Here is a 17,376-nt window from a genome sequence, read left to right on the forward strand (position 1 = left end):
GTAAGTTATATTTAGTAAACGCTACAGATGATATATCATTCCAATTATGCCCTCTCCCCTTGAAAAATGCATTCAGGGAAGGAATGTCTAAATTACGTTCAGTACTGTGTAATATGCAGTGTGAGTGTGTATGTACACACACACACACACACTGCAATGTTTGAAATGTATTATTGTGTATATTGGAAATATGTATATCTTTATATATAAAAGTGAGGTTGTGTGTCTGTCTCCTACGATTTAGATTCCTAACTCCTCCCACATTTTGCGGTGCAGTTTAACCAAATTCGGGTATCTTATAGTCGTGATTAATATCGAGCCCGTCTGGCTATTAGCGTGCATCTATGATGAGTCTACAATTTTAAAAATAATTTAACATCATTTTTTATTCCATTTTAATGCATAATTTTTCGTGTGTCGATGGCGGCGGAGTTGGCGTCCACGCTCAAACACCTGCACCTGTGTTTGCTTCTCCCCCTTCTTCCCTCCCTCGTGAAGCTGTGGGGAAGGGAGTTTAAGGAAATCAACGTTGTAATGCGTTGTCAAGGAGACCAGCGTTCTTTTAGAACAACGACTTCATGGCTTGAAGACACCAAAACAGAAATGGCTAAGAAAGCCCGAATTGGCATCTATAAGGGAAGTAATTCTCTAAAAATGCTTATATAGTTATTTCCCTTACAAACCCGAGCAACGCCGGGCGATACTGCTAGTCTTTATATATAAAAGTAAGGTTGTGTGCTGTCTGTCTCCTACGATTTAGATTCCTAACTACTCCCACATTTTGCGGTGCAGTTTAACGACTATCTTATAGTCGTGATTCATATCGAGCCCTTCTGGGTATTAGCGCGCGTCTACGATGAGTCTACAATTTTAAAAAAAATTTACCATCAATTTTTCCCATTTTTAATGCATTTTTGGCATATATAAGGGAAGTAACTCTCTAAAAATTTATTATTAAATCTCAGAACGTAAAAAGCTACAGTAACACCCCCCCCCTTGTGGTTAGCCATATTGAGATGGCTATTATACTTTACATCTCTAAAATTGCTTATATAGTTATTTCCCTTACAAACCCGAGCAACGCCGGGCGATACTGCTGGTTGTATATGAAAATTGTAATATATTTTACATGGAGACTCATTTATGTTAACCAAAGGAAATATATGTAGGGAACAATATATTGAATAAAATTTGTATAGTGTGTGTGTGTGTTTCACTGTAACAGCTTTATATATATAGGGCATATCATAATGATAGATTCTATTTATGAGTATGGAGAACATGCAATATTGGTTAATTGACAAAATATACTTTTAATTAATGAACTTTAATCTAACATGGCAATTTCTGATGTCATTGTCATCATTGTTGTAAAACATCTGTACCAGATACATGCAATTTATGTTAATATGAATGTAATAATTGAATACCAGTTTCAGATTATTTCTTTGAAAATACTCTCATTTTTGACAGCATGAGTATAATAGTTGAAAAATGAATTTGATTTTGTGATTTGCCAACAGGGCAACTACAAAATACACTGATAGCTTAATTTAGAAGGAGTTATCTTTTTCGCAGTGGTCGGATGGGTCAAAGGAGTTCTCCCCCTACTAACAGGTCCTTTCTGTTTTCTTTCACACACAGATAAATTTTTCACTATAGACCTTAATGGTCATAAAGACCCTATATCAGTGGATAGACTAAAAAGAAGGCCTTCATTGAGAAAACTGTCCCTGTTCCCACTGCAGACGACACACACACACACTCAGTATTACAAACATGACCCGCACACCCACCTTCACATTCTGTGACTACCATTGGGATCAATCAGGTACCGGACAAGGATTCTGGATTATTTTCCCTGTTTCTTTCCATTTGTGAGAGCAGTTGAGTTTATTTCAGATATTCTCATTTTAAAAATCCTCTCCGGTTAAACGTTGGGAGGACATTGGTGTTGCCTTGGCAGAGGTTTGTGCTCTATGAGTGCTCTTATCATCATCATCATCATCATTATTATTGGCAAAGTAGTGAGCTAGCAGAATTGTTAAAATACCAGGTAATGTACTTAGCAGCATTTTGTCAATCTTTACGTTCTGAGTTCAAATACTGGTGAGGTCGACCTCAAATTTCATCCTCTTGGAATTGATAAAATAAGGACCAGGTCAGCACTGGGGTCAATATAATCAACTTGTCTCCAGAAATTGCTGGCTTTGTGCCAGAATTTGAAACCATTATTATTATTATTATTATTATGTGAGAGAGCAGTGCATGCCATCAAAGTGACACTGGGGTACAAATATACGAAGCCCAGTATACCCATCATGACTACCCGTCTGATAAGGGTACATTAGGCACATGCATCACAACCATGTGTGCATGACATGGTGATCTCGTATCAAGATAAACTGTGCATCACCTTGCAGTTGGGGTCTAGTTAGAATTTTCTTCAGGTCGAGTAACCCATCCCGCTCAAACGGTCCCTGAATAAGGGTTGTTTAAGGATGTTGAACGAACCACTCATGTTTCCAAAGGTGAATTATTCAAACCCCAAAGAATCCCTCTCAACACATGGCTATGATGCTTCCCTGCTACTTCTGTTCGTGATCAGAGATGCACATATCGTCAGCCACTAAGGGACATGCTCAACTGATTAAGGTCAAACAACTGACAAGCAAATCTGTGGTATTGAGCAGAATATTTGCTGTAGCCCATCTTTTATACAAAGACAAAACAATGTACATGATAACACTTCCAATCAGTTAAGATCAGAAGCCATGAGAGCCAATGCCTGGTACTACATCAAGGCATATTATTATTAAGGTAGATCCACTTCATATTCTTTATATAATTTGTAGTTTTAAGGAAAATCTTAAATGTTTACCACTTCTGTCTTTCAAAGAATACAGGCATATGGTGTAAGAGCACAGTCTACTAACCCCAAGATTCCAGGCAGTGACCTGAATAATAATAATAATCTTATATTTTGTTGCTATGGAAGAAATAATTACCTTTTGTAGTCAACAAGCAGATCACATGGTTGGCATTAGAGAATTTAGTATTGTAGGGATTAAATTTGATAATTCTTCCAAGATGGTTACAACTTCTCATTCTCTCAGAATTTGTAAAATTTGTTTTAGAGCATTTTATGTATTTTGTTTGTAATCTTGTGACATTATAACTACCAATATTGTCTGGTTTCTTCTTTAAATAGTTTGTCTTTCTCACAATCACTGGAACTCCGTTGCTTATGACATTGAGTGTTCCAGTTGATCTGATCAGCGGAACATCTTGCTCATGAAATAATTATCGTGTAAGTGGTTGAGCACTCCACAGACATGTGTACCCTTAACAGTTTTCAGAGGGATTCAGAATGACTTAGAATGTGATAAGGTTGGCCCTTTGTAGTACAGTAATCCCTCGACTATTGCGTGTGTTACATTCCAAAACCTCCCACAGAAATAATTAAAATCTAAAAAAATATAAATACCTATCGGCTGCAGAAACCTGCGATATAAATTTACATATATTCATCATCCAGTGTTTTAAATCTGGGTTTTGTCCCCGTTAACGGGGGTGGCTGGATCTACCTCAATGCCATAGCAACTGAGTTAGGTTGGTGCAGCCTACCCCAACCTTTAGGCTGGCTGGTGCCTATTCTCCCTTGCTATCACGAGGTGTTTTTGGAGCTGGATTTTCTACGGGGAGCATGCCTTTGCTTATTCCCAACCTCAGTTTCTAGACCAAGGCCTCTACCACAATTTTTAAGAAATGTGGTGGAAAACTAGCTCAGGAAGGCAGGGATGCTACTTCCTGAAACCCCTTTCGGAGCCCCTCTACATATATTAGCCAGAAAAATCCGCTATGTACTGAGTGTGCGATAGGTGAACCGCGATATGGCAAGGGGTTACTGTACAGGTACAACTCATTTTTGCTAGCTGAGTCGACTGGAGCAACATGAAATAAAGTGTCTTGCTCAAGGACACAATGGTTCACTGAGTGTTAACCCATGCAGTCTTGAGCCAAATGCCCTAACCACTTATCCTTCACAAAGTTAATTACTCTTGCTCTAAAAATACAGAAATCGGTTGAGCTATGAAAGCTCAGAGCAGAGAAACCTTTCAATCATAGTAATTTACATTGAAGACATCATCATCATTTAGTGTCCGTTATCCTTGGGTTTGGACAGTTTGACTGAGCTGGCACACTGGAAGGCTGCACCAGGCTCCTGTCTGATTCGGCATGGTTTTCTACGGCTGGATGCCCTTCCTAACGCCAACCACTCCGAGAGTGTAGTGGGTGCTTTTACGTAACACCGACATGGGTGCCATTTGCGTGACTCCTTATGATAATCAGAGCAAACTGATTAAGCATTATTTTAGTTATGAAAGTGTGACTAAACAGAAATTAAAGTTAAAATCACGAGAAAACACTGAAATCATTCGAGTAATTGAGGAGGGACTCAAAATGTCATCCTATTACAAATTCAAGTAATGTTTCTCTGTCCGTTATGTTTTTACGTTTCATGTCGGTGACATGTAAAAGCACCAACCGATCGTGGCCGTTTACCAGTCTCCTCTGGCCCCTGTGCTGGTGGCACATAAATTGCACCCACTACACTCATGGAGTGGTTGGCGTTAGGAAGAGCATCCAGCTGTAGAAACACTGCCAAATCAGACTGGAGCCTGGTGCAGCCTCCTGACTTCCCAGACCCCGGTCGAACTGTGCAACCCATACCAGCAGGGAAAACAGACGATAAACAATGATGATAATTCCTAGATCGTTAGTGCAAAGACAATCAAACTCAAACCAGCAACTCCCCTAATCCCAGGGAATGTTCGAAATGGAGGAGGGTCTTTTTTAAGGGCCACCTAATTGGAGCCTCACTGACCCCCTATTTTTACTGCATTTTAAACTAAATACATAGCATTGATGCCCAAATTGGAGCAATGACAATGAATTTCATACCATGAACTCCCAGGGGGTATTGTAAGGCGGTTCAATTTCGGAAGGGCCACTTAAATGGGGCTCTGTTGACCCCACTATTTTTACTGCATTTACCTCACTCCTACGCTTTTTTAAAAATTTATGATCAGCATCAGTGCTTTGCACATTTTGCAGAAATAAGGTTGGGCATTCTAAATACCTTCCTGTACATTCAAATTGAGATAAAGAGTTATAACAGGTACGTTTCAAGTGGGGTTGGGTGGATTATTTTGTAATTTATGAAACTTAAGTCTAGTATAGAAAACATTCTCAGTAGAGGTAGGGTAAATATTTCCAAGAGGCCAGCCTATCCCATTTGAATGTGCTTCCCAGTGACATATCAGGGGCATGATTCAGCATTGCTTTTAAAGAAGCTCTCAGGAAGTCAATGGATAATATGTAAAAATCAATTACGACATTTGAGGAATTGGAAGAAACCTATAACAATAATTAGCTTTTAATATGGACGGCGAGCTCGCAGAATCGTTAGCATGTTGGGCGAAATGCTTAGCGGTATTTCGGCTGCCGTTACATTCTGAGTTCAAATTCCGCCGAGGTCGACTTTGCCTTTCATCTTTTCGGGGGTCGATAAATTAAGTACCAGTTATGTACTGGGGTTGATGTAATTGACTTAATCCCTTTGTTTGTCCCCTCTATGTTTAGCCCCCTGTGGGCAATAAAGCAATAAATAACTAGCTTTTACTGGTTTCAGTCATTAACCTGTGGCCATGCTGGGGCATCGCCTTGAAGAACTTTAGTTGAATTAATCAACCCCAGTGATTTTTTTTCTGAGCCTGGTACTTATTCTATTTGTCTCTTGCTGAACTGTTCAGTTACAGGGACATAAACATACCAACACCTGTTATCAAGTGGTGGTAGGACCACACACACATGACAGGCTTCTTTCAGTTTCAGTCTACCAAATCCATTCCCAAGGCTTTGGTTGTCCCAGGTCTGTAGTAGAAGACACTTGCCCGAGGTGCCATGCCGTGGGACTGAACTTGGAACCATGTGGTTGGGAAGCAAATTTTGGAGTCTTTGTGGTTTTCGTCACTGTTTACAATTATCGTTAAGAAATTTTTTTAATGTATCATAAAGAGGCGCAATGGCCCAGTGGTTAGGGCAGCGGACTTGCGGTCGGAGGATCGCGGTTTCGATTCCCAGACTGGGCGTTGTGTGTGTTTATTGAGCGAAAACACCTAAAAGCTCCACGAGGCTCCGGCAGGGGATGGTGGTGATCCCTGCTGTACTCTTTCACCACTCTAAAGGCGGTGCTCCAGCATGGCCGCAGTCAAATGACTGAAACAAGTACAAAAAAAAAAATATATAATTTTTAACGTTGAATCTGAATTTGTTATTCATTTATTCCAGAAAAGTTTTGCAAATAATGTTACAGGTGTTCAAAGTTTGATAATTTTCATAATTTTCGGCCAATCAGAAAACAGCACATTCACTGCCTCTTTCATCATCTGGGCTGGGGTGTAGGGGGGGGCATCAGCATGTCCAAACATTAAACTAGCCACATGAGCAAATTAAATATCTAAAAGCTGCGAACAAACAAACCAACAGGAGTTGCTAGAAATAAGTCAAAGCATTAAAATATACACGAGCAAAGTTAATATTAAAACATTTGGAAGCAGGAGTGGCTGTTGTGATAAGTAGCTTGCTAACCAACTACATGGTTGCGGGTTCAGTCCCACTGCGTGGCATCTTGGGCAAGTGTCTTCTGCTATAGCCCCGGGCCGACCAATGCCTTGTGAGTGGATTTGGTAGACAGAAACTGAAAGAAGCCTGTCGTATATATGTATATTTATATATATGTGTGTGTATGTGTTTGTGTGTCTGTGTTTGTCCCCCTAGCATTGCTTGACAACCAATGCTGGTGTGTTTACGTCCCCGTAACTTAGCGGTTTGGCAAAAGAGACCGATAGAATAAGTACTGGGCTTACAAAGAATAAGTCCTGGGGTCGATTTGCTTGACTAAAGGTGGTGCTCTAGCATGGCCGCAGTCAAATGACTGAAACAAGTCAAAGAGTAAAACTTAAATTACCAAATTTTTAAACAATTGGAACAGAATTGTAAACAGTGATGGAAACCACAAAGATGCCAAACTTCTTTCCACTCGGCCACGTCTGTGCCTTGGTAAGAAAGTTAAAATAAAGCAACCTGGTTATGATTGCTGAGTCAGGAAGAAGTAGGCTCCACATCCTTCAAACTCTGAGTATAAGGAACTAAGGAAAGCAATTTTGTTTTAATTAGCATTCACTAATGTTTCCCAGACTAAATGTATGGAATATAAATGGCAATGAAGCAGTTATGATTTTTTGTTGTATTCCCTTAAAGAACACAAATTTTGAATACCATTTGTTCAGTACATTCAGGTTCTCATTAAAGATGAAAGGGGGTGGTGGTCTATAAGAGTTGTGTGAGAGCTGGAATGCTATATGGGAATGAGACATGGTGTCTGAGGGAGAGAGAGATGGTAATTTTGAGGATGATGACTGGGAGAGCAATGGGGAGAGAAATGTGTGGGGCAAGCTGGCAGAAATGTTAACATGCTGGGCGAAATGCTTATTGATATTTCATTTGCCATTATGTACTGAGTTCAAATTCCGCCGAGGTTGACTTTGCCTTTCATCCTTTCGGGATCGATAAATTAAGTACCAGTTATGCACTGGGGGAGGGTCGGTGTAATCGACTTAATCTCTTTGTTTGTCCTTGTTTGTCCCCCTCTATGTTTAGCCCCTTGTGGGCAATATAGAAATAAGAGGAGGACTGAGGATTTGATGGGGTTGGTGGAATCGGTGGAACGGTTGGTAAGGGCGAATGGAGCGAGGTGATGTGGGCACGTTTTGAGGGGGGATGAAGAGCGTGTTCTGAGGAGGGTGATTGCGTTTCAGGTAAATGGAGCGCGAAAGTGAGGTAGACCGAGGAAAAGGTGGGACAGGTTAAGTGGAGAAGGAGATTGGGAGGATTGGTTTGAAAAAGGAGGATGCCCAAAACCAGGCGAGATGGTGTGAGGGCGGTTGCTATGGCATTGAGAGAGATCTGGCCACCCCTGTTAACGGGGACAAAATCCGGATTTAAAACACTGGATGATGATTGTGTTTCAAGTTACAAATGTTTAAAGTTTCTCACATTGAAATCTCAAGAGAACAAAAACCACTTGATGTATTTTCTGTGCATAAACTTACATCTTTCTCTCTATTTGCTATACACCAGTTTAATCAGGATGTCTCTCCACTGCATGTATACAATATTGATCTTAAATTGGTTGGAGAATATTTTCTTTGAGAATTTTTTTTTTTTTTTTTTTTTTAAATCATGCTTAAAAATTAGGAGCCAGTGTGGCTGTGTTGTTTGGAGGATGTTTCCCAACCACATGGTTCTGGGTTCAATTCCATTCCATGGCATTTTGGGCAAGTGTCTTCTGCTGTAGCTTGGGCCGACCAATCCTTTGTGAATGGATCCGGTAGATGGAAACTTTAAAAGTACATTATGTGTGTTTGTGTTTGTTTGTCCCCCCCACAGCCACCTGACAACTGGTGTTGGTGTGTTTATGTCCCTGTAACTTAGCGTTTTGGCAAAAGAGACTGATCAAAAAGTAGTTGGTTAATGTGTAAGGTGTAGGAGCCTCAGTTGTTGTTGTTTGGAAAATGTTTTTTAATTCTGAAATTCACTCATCTTCAATGTTTATTAAATGAAATTTTTTTCATTCCAGATTAAAAGAAGTTGCTGAAAAGATTAGTCGATATGGCTTCACAAGTCCTCCTGCTCTGTCATCTTTACGAAACTTAGTTATAACACAGTGTGTTTTGGGACCCAATTATGTAGCTCTTTTACTGGAGGTAAGTGGCAACACTTAATATACAATCCTGTTTGTACACTTGTAGCATATATAACATCTGTATACCTTTATATATAACATTCGAGCGAGGTTGTCGCCAGTGCTGCTGGACTGGCTCCTGTGCAAGTGGCACGTAAAAAGCACCATTTGGGTGTGGCTGTTGCCAGTTTTACGAAACTGGCCCTCGTGCCGGTGGCACATAAAAGCACCCACTACACTCTCAGAGTGGTTGGCGTTAGGAAGGGCATCAAGCTGTAGAAATTCTGCCAGATCAGATTGGAGTTTGGTTCGCCAGACCTCAGCATGGAAAGCGGACGTTAAATGATGATGATGATACTGTGATCTTGTATGTTTACATAACATCTATATACCTGGAGTAAAGATTATTTGCCAACATAACACGGCAGTCTTGATTTAGGATGAATGTTACTGTAATTTAGCCCTAGGAGACATTGTCTCCAACTGGCTATACGACACGATCTGTGTCCTTATATTTTCATCCAAACCAGGACTGCCATGTTATGTTGGCAAATAATCTTTTCTCCAAAGTACTGTTGCTGAATATCTCTCATTGTGAGATTTACAAATAGTAATTTTCTAATCTATATACACCTTTATATTATAACATTTTTACTGTAAGGGTTTTACTTATGAAGCAATAATACTTATGGCAGACTTATGTTTCTGAATAACTCTATTAAAAGAAAAGGTTTGTGAGTTGAATCTTTGCCTAACTCTAGCACCAATCTGTTGCAGTTGAAAATGTCTCAAGATCTGGTACCTAGTTCCAAACGCTACAGAAACCAAAGACTATCAAATTAAGTGTAATCCTTAGAAACACAGACTTTTTTTATATTATGTACATTATTTACATTGGACGGATATTTGTCCTCATCTTGTTTGTTGTTAACACAACATTTCGGCTGATATACCCTCAAGCCTTCATCAGGTGTCTTGGGGAAATTTCAAACCTGGGTTCTCGTTTTCATAGGAATGAGAACCCAGGTTCAAATTTTCCCAAAGACACCTGATGAAGGCTGGAGTGTATATCAGCCGAAATGTTGTGTTAACAACAAACAAGATGAGGACAAATATCCGTCCAATGTAAATAATGTACATAATTCTTCATCTCTTAAATATAGAACTATAGACTTTTTTGGCTGACCAGACTCTTACATTTGTCTCTTGTCAGACTTTTTCAAAATATGTTTCGGACAAAATTAAATTCTTTTAATTCTATAAAACAAGATTGATGATTCTTAATTCACATTGAAATGTTCTGTTGTTCCCATTGTGATAAAAACTGACCTTAATATCTGTTGTCTGATCTGCTTCCACAGGACAGTCGAGTTTGTCGAGTGCATTTCAATGTTCTTAATGAGAGATTGGATTTAAATAAGAATGATAACAAAACGTAAGTATTTCAAAATAATGACCCTCCGCTACTGCTACGCTGTTTCTCTTATTTAGAATGGTTCCCAACTGTGTGAATTTAAGTAAAAAAAAAAAACTAAAAAAACCCAGAGCATGTTAATAATTTTCTAACCTTTCATTTCAGAAACCACTGGGTTATGCCGTCTTCTTTGTTGCTTAAGATTAACCCCCCCCCCTCTCTCTTCCCTATCCCTATCTATATACACATGTATGTATATGTATGCACACATATATACATGTGTGAATACACACACACACACTGAAAGAGTTGATGTATAAACACCAAGAAAGAAATCTGATAATTAAAAACTCAGAACTCATTAGTAACGTGTCGTTAAACACCAACAGGAGAAATAATACATTTCTAAATCACTCAGAGAGATTTATGCAGTAGCAGCACAATAAAGTGATGGTATGTTGTCAACTTAATGTGACAGTCCCATGAAAGGGAAGAATGCTACTGTTATTTAGCCCTGGGAAACACCGTTTCCTGTTGGACATGACATATTTTCTGTGAAAACATAAGGACGCAGAAAATGTGTCAAGTCCAACCGGAAACGGTGTTTCCTAGGGCTAAATAACAGTAGCATTCTTCCCTTTCATGGGACTGTCACATTAAGTTGACAACATGCTATCACTTTAAACTCCAACAAGTTATCACATTACTGTAAATCTAAGTGGGGCCTTGGTGCATGTATATACATAATTAGGCTAAAATGATCTTAAAGACCAACATATTTAAGAAAAAAAGCATAAATTTTGTACTCAACAGATGCTTTAAAGCCAAGTATATAGTGTAGGGTTTTATGAAATTCGCAGCACGAAGTTTTGTCAGCGAACAGGTCGTGGTCTCGAAGCGACGAAAATATTTTGACAAATTAAATTTAAATGTTGAAGTGAATGTAACGGATTTTGTGTGTTTCTTAAATGGCTTATAAACACCTTCCACGCTGCAATTGTTTACGTTCCAGCACACGATCTCAGATCAGGTCACTTGCTATGCAAGTACATCTCCGTAATTACTAAATGGTAATTTCAAATTGTAAAGTTATTTGTGGTTCTGGAAAGTTGTTCATTTTAGAATGTTTTCCCTGCTTCTCCATTATTAAAAAAACAAACAAACCCTTTCTTTTAAAGGAAACCTGACAAAAGTGAAAAGACAGAACGCACAGCAGCAAGGAGCAATACATTTGTGGTTGAGAGCCCTCTTGTGTTGGTATCTGATGCTTTTGGATCTTCAGCGCCACAGCCATCTGGGTAATTAAGTTTATTATATCCGATATTTTATTAACAACTGTTAATGCATCTACAATTTGTGTATTTAGTTAATTTTTTTTATTAAAATATTTCTGTTGAAATTCCTTGTTTTTCTGTTAATAACTTCAACCCTTTAACATTTTAACCGATCAAATCTGGCCTAAATATTCTGTTTTATGTTCAGACTGGCCAGATCAAGCTTCTCACACCTACCTTACAATGTCATTCTAAAAATAAGCAATCACATAATCAAAAGCTACAAGATGATGCATGAATAATACAAAAAAGAAATGTGAATAAGTAAGCATTAAATTGGACAGAATAATCTGAATGCTGAAGAGAGAAAAAAAAAATAATAAAGGCGCAGGAGTGGCTGTGTGGTAATTAGCTTGCTAACCAACCACATGGTTCCGGGTTCAGTCCCACTGCGTGGCATCTTGGGCAAGTGTCTTCTGCTATAGCCCCGGGCCGACCAATGCCTTGTGAGTGGATTTGGTAGACGGAAACTGAAAGAAGCCTGTCGTATATATATATATATATATATATATATATATATATATGTGTGTGTGTTTTTCTATGTCTGTGTTTGTCCCCTTAGCATTGCTTGACAACCGATGCTGGTGTGTTTACGTCCCCGTCACTTAGCGGTTCGGCAAAAGAGACCGATAGAATAAGTGCTGGGCTTACAAAGAATAAGTCCCGGGGTCGATTTGCTGGACTAAAGGCGGTGCTCCAGCATGGCCGCAGTCAAATGACTGAAACAAGTAAAAGAATAAAAAGAAAGAATAAATGAATATAGTAAAATAACTTTGTCCTTAGGAAGCTGATGCTTGGAACATAAGTTGGCACAAAATTTTAAAAGGAAGTTTTGACTTAGCCCACCTTAACCCTTTTGGTTCCAATCTACTCAATGCTGTCCTTGGTTCTGTGATACAAACTCAGTTTTAAAGTGTTCTCAATTAAAAGTGTTCATCAAAATTTAATTGGATGCCACACTGTATTAGCACAAGTGCGTGGCCTGTCCTCTGGCTAAACATGGTGGGGGACTTTTATAGTGCCACTCTTGACTGAATAAATCTTGGTCCGGTCTGTGCATATGTATGGATGATATATGATCAAGCTTAAGTGATGGCTAGGGAGCTATTTGGTTGTCATGATGCATAGGGTTTCACATAATTAAACACAAATTCACAGAGCCTGGTTGTTGTTTGGAGAAATGTATTTTGATTTTAAGAGCATCAAAATTAATATTTTATTTATTGTTTTTTTTTCATGTAATATTTGTGTGTTGTTGTGAATTGTAGGCGATGGGGCTCTGGCTCCTCAAATTCTGCCTCCCGTAGTAATAATAACCAGCAGGGTTATAACAGAATGGCCAGAGCAGTTGTGAACAGAGGTCGACGTTCAGGGGTTATTGTTGGAGCTCGACCCTTAGTACCAGCTTCTGTTGTTCCTGAAGAACTCATAAATCAGGTAAGAATTCTCTAGTCACTCACGTGGGTCTTTGATGTTTCTTATGCATCTCTACCGTCATCGTCATTGTTTTAATGTCCACTCTTCCATGCTTGCACGCGTTGGACAATGTTTACTGAGGCTCATTTTCTGTGGTTGGACACCTTTCCTGTTGCCACCCCTCACCTGTTTCTAAGTAAGGTAATATTCCCCCATGGCCAGACATCATCATCATTTAACGTCTGCTTTCCATGCTAGGATGGGTTGGACGATTTGATTGAGGTCTGGCGAACCAGACTCTAATCTGATCTGGCAGTTTCTACAGCTGGATGCCCTTCCTAACGCCAACCATTCCGTGAGTATAGTGGGTGCTTTTTACGTGCCAAGGGAGGCTGGAAGCGGTCACGATTGGCTGGTGGTTTTTACGTGCCAGGGGAGGCTGGCAACAAATTACAAAATCTACAAATGTGTTTCTTTTATAAATTAAAGTTGTAGCCAACTTTCTAAATGTATTTTCCTTTTCATCACCTGCAATCATAGAAGCAAACTTCCCCGTGGAATTGAAAAATCTTGTCTAAATCTTGTTCTCCATTTCTCTGCAGTGTCAAGTTGTATTGCAAGGAAAATCACGCAACCTGATAATTCGTGAACTACAGAGAACCGTAAGTATTGACAGACTTTTCTTCTCCATTTGCCTAAATGTCACTTAGTCTTTAAATGAAGAGTGTGTTTAAGAAAAGAAAGAAGTGAATAATACTGGCAGTTTCATTATCATTTAAAGTATGTTTACCATGCTGGCATAGGTTGGATGGTTTGACAGGAAGTGGCCACTTGGAGAGCCTTTTATGCGTTACAGGGGATGTAAACACACCAACACCAGTTGTCAAGCAGTAGTGGGACACACATACACGATGGGCTTCTTTCAGTTTCAGTCTACCAAATTGACCCACAAGGCTTTGGTCAGTCCGAGGCTATAGCAAAAGGACTTGCCCAATGTGCCACGCAGTGGGACTGAACCTGGAACCATGTGGTTGGGAAGCAACTATTTATTTTTTTCTCTTGACTCCTGTATGATGATGTATCATCTCCTTGCACATATGCACAAGTCAAATCATTAAAGAATTTTAGCTCGTTAAGAAATGAGTAGAATTTTTATTAAAAATTTCTTTTAAATTTGTGATTCTTGATTACCAAATTGTTTCTGTATTCTTCCTTTGGTTACTTTCTCAACAAAGGATATAGTTTTTTTTTTTAATGATTGTACTTAAGAACTTAATTTATATTATTGTTGTAGTGATATTAATAAACTTTTACTAAATGCTATAATAAATTTAAAATTTCAACATCGTTCTTTCTCTCATTCAATTATCTGAAGAATTTTAAAATGATACATGAAGTTCCATGTAGCTTCAGCCTGTGGCATTGGTAAATCTGCAGAATCCTGTTTCTTGATTCATTTCAATTAGAAAAGACACAGACCCCCCCCCCCCCCCCAAGTTATTACATAAGATCCTGATAAAACTTAATTAAGCTAATATAATAGGGTGAATCATTATATTTGTCAGTTTATGAGTGTAGATATCACCTCTGTTATAAATGAAAAAAATTCATCTTAGGCACATTTTATTTCTCTATTTAACGAACAGAATTTGGATGTTAATCTAGCTGTGAATAATTTGTTAAGCCGAGATGACGAGGGAGAAGAGAATGAAGAGGATAGTCAGGATTCTTACATGCCAGGTAAATGTACAGCCTCTCGTTTATGTTGTTGCTATTATTATTTTTTTAATTAATAATTTTCAAGTGTTTTACATGCAGTTTTTTTTTTTTCTTAACATAAATTGGTAGAATTTTCACAAATTTGGACTTTTGCAAATTGTTACATTTGTTGACTGTATTGTTTTGTTATCAACCGTTTTTATGTTGTGAAGGAGGATGAGTTGAAGGTGTTTGTCATCTTTACTCCCAACGCACCATTACAGTGGTTGAAGTAGTAAAGTTTCAACTGCAGACACTACCAACTTACCCTCAGGCGTCTTACCCTTCGTGTGTGTGTGTGTTTTGTTTTTTTTGTTTGTTTTTGTTCTGTTGTGGAGGCGCGTGGCTTAGTGGTTAGGGTGTCAGCACCATGATTGTAAGATTGTGGTTTCGATTCCTGGACCAGGCGACGCATTGTGTTCTTGAGCAAAACACTCCATTTCACGTTGCTCCAGTTCACTCAGCTGGCAAAAATGAGTAACGCTGCGATGGACTGGCCTCCCGTCCAGCTGGGGACACATACGCCATAGAAACTGGGAAACCGGGCCCATGAGCCTGGCTAGGCTTTAAAAGAGTGCACTAATTATTTTTGTACTGAAAGTCTAATAATATTTTAAATTGTGATATGAAGAGATGTTCCTGAAGTAGACATTCAAGAACAATATTTACTTACTATGGACACTGTTTATATTAGTCCGACTGGTGCCCTCATCTTGATTGTGGCTTTCATTATGTTTCTGCTGTTCTATGCTCCAGCCTTCTTCAGGTGTCTTCGGTCAAACTTGGTCTTTGTGTTAGCCTTAACCACCGCAGCCTGTTGCTGAAACTTACTGGTGACTGCACATTTTCCCCAGTCACACTGCACACCGTTTAATTACAAGGAAATGTAATTGGTTTTGCATTTTCGCAATATTTCATGTTATTTAAACGTGCTTGAAACCATGTCAAAGATGTAGAATAAAGTATTTCTCCAAATAATGAAAATGTGCCACCTGTGGTGCATCTGGCAGATGTGTGAAGTTTGCGATGACCCACTGCTGGTACATCTGGTGGTGAATGTGTTAAAACGGTTTTGTTGGATGTCATATGGGAATCTGATGCATATTTGAATCGGTTTCAACAGAGAAAATAATTAATGACTTCATTAGAAACAGCTTTTGCCACAGATATTATTGCTTAACATAAAGTATAAATCATCATTCTCTAACACACCAGTATATAGCATAGTGGAAGTGCAATGGCCCAGTGGTTAGGACAGCGGACTCACGGTCGTAGGATTGCGGTTTCGATTGACAGACCAGGCATCATGAGTGTTTATTGAGTAGAAACCCCTAAAGCTTCACGAGGCTCCAGCAGGAGGTGGTGGCGAAACCTGTCTCTACTCTTTCTCTCACTCTTTCTTCCTGTTTCTGTTGTATTTGTATTTCAAAGGGGCCAACCTTGTCATGCTGAATTTCCACAAGAACTACGTTAAGGGTACACATGTCTGTGGAGTGCTCAGCCACTTGCATGTTAATTTTACAAGCAGGCTGTTCTGTCGATTAGATCAACTGCAACCCTCGTCGTTGTAACCGACGGTGTGCCACGATATAGCACAATGGCATAGACAAATAGTAATTTATGCCATACTTGTTATTACCTACAACAACAAAGCTACATAATTGTATTGAGATGTGGTGAAAGGGTATTATTATTATTATTATTATTATTATTGCGATTAAGGTGGCAGAATCGTTAGTATGCTGGCTGAAAGGTTTCACGGTATTTCGCCCATCTTTATATTCTGAGTTCAAATTCCACCGAAGTCGACTTTGCCTTTCATCCTTTCAGGGTGTATAAAATAAGTACCAGTTACACATTGGGGTTGATGTAATCGACTTAGTCCCTTCCCCCAAATTTGAGGCCTTGTTCCTATAATAGAAAGGATTATTATTATTATTATAATGTATGTAACATGTTATTGGAGTATATCAACAACAAAGTTCTCAGTTGTACGAATTGGATGTCAACTTTTGAGTCAGCACTTCCTTAGGAAGATATAAAATGTAGTTAGGGTTGCTTAGAGTCATACAATTCTGTATTTCTGAGATGAGGAATTTTATATTCTGTACTATTTGGAGTGGTGTCACTAAAGTGAACCACAAAGACACCTGATGAAGACTGCAGTGTACACAGCCAAAACATAGTGAAAGCAACAATCAAGGTGAGGAGACCAGTTCAACAACTAATACTTAATATTGCTTAGAGTGAGCCTGGATTAAGAAATGGTCAATGGTAACGAATCTGGCATCATTTCTTGGGCCTAGCTTCACTTCATAGACCAATTCCATTATCAAGTGTAACTCAGATTTATGCACATTTAGGTCAGTTGAAGGAAATTGGTATTTGTTAAGATTGTATTCATGTTGGGAATGAGTGTTTGAACCCATGGCTTTGCATTAATGGTCAACCAGTTTGACTATAAATGGATTGTCTTTATCATCCTTTAGTATTCATATTTTCATCATCATCATCATCGTTTAGCGTTTGCTTTCCATTCTAGCATGGGTTGGATGGTTCAACTGGGGTCTGGGAAGCCAGAAGGCTGCACCAGATCCAGTCTGATCTGGCAATGTTTCTACGGCTGGATGCCCTTCTTAATGCCA

The 17,376-nt window shown here is 39.0% G+C and overlaps 1 protein-coding gene across 6 annotated transcripts in view; it reads left to right on the plus strand.

The window, feature by feature from the left end:
- The window catches only part of LOC115209756 (E3 ubiquitin-protein ligase UBR5), a 111,804-nt gene that overhangs the window by 16,188 nt on the left and 78,240 nt on the right, over positions 1-17,376 (plus strand). For all 6 annotated transcript variants that reach the window (XM_036500835.1, XM_036500837.1, XM_036500838.1 and 3 more), the window contains exons 2-7: positions 8,705-8,831; positions 10,171-10,244; positions 11,402-11,521; positions 12,826-12,994; positions 13,576-13,635; positions 14,620-14,713. In XM_036500835.1, the coding sequence (XP_036356728.1) occupies positions 8,705-8,831; positions 10,171-10,244; positions 11,402-11,521; positions 12,826-12,994; positions 13,576-13,635; positions 14,620-14,713 (644 nt within the window). The remainder of the gene's footprint in view (positions 1-8,704; positions 8,832-10,170; positions 10,245-11,401; positions 11,522-12,825; positions 12,995-13,575; positions 13,636-14,619; positions 14,714-17,376) is intronic.

This window comes from Octopus sinensis, linkage group LG3 (genome assembly GCF_006345805.1).
Source record: "Octopus sinensis linkage group LG3, ASM634580v1, whole genome shotgun sequence".
Taxonomy (NCBI): domain Eukaryota; kingdom Metazoa; phylum Mollusca; class Cephalopoda; order Octopoda; family Octopodidae; genus Octopus; species Octopus sinensis.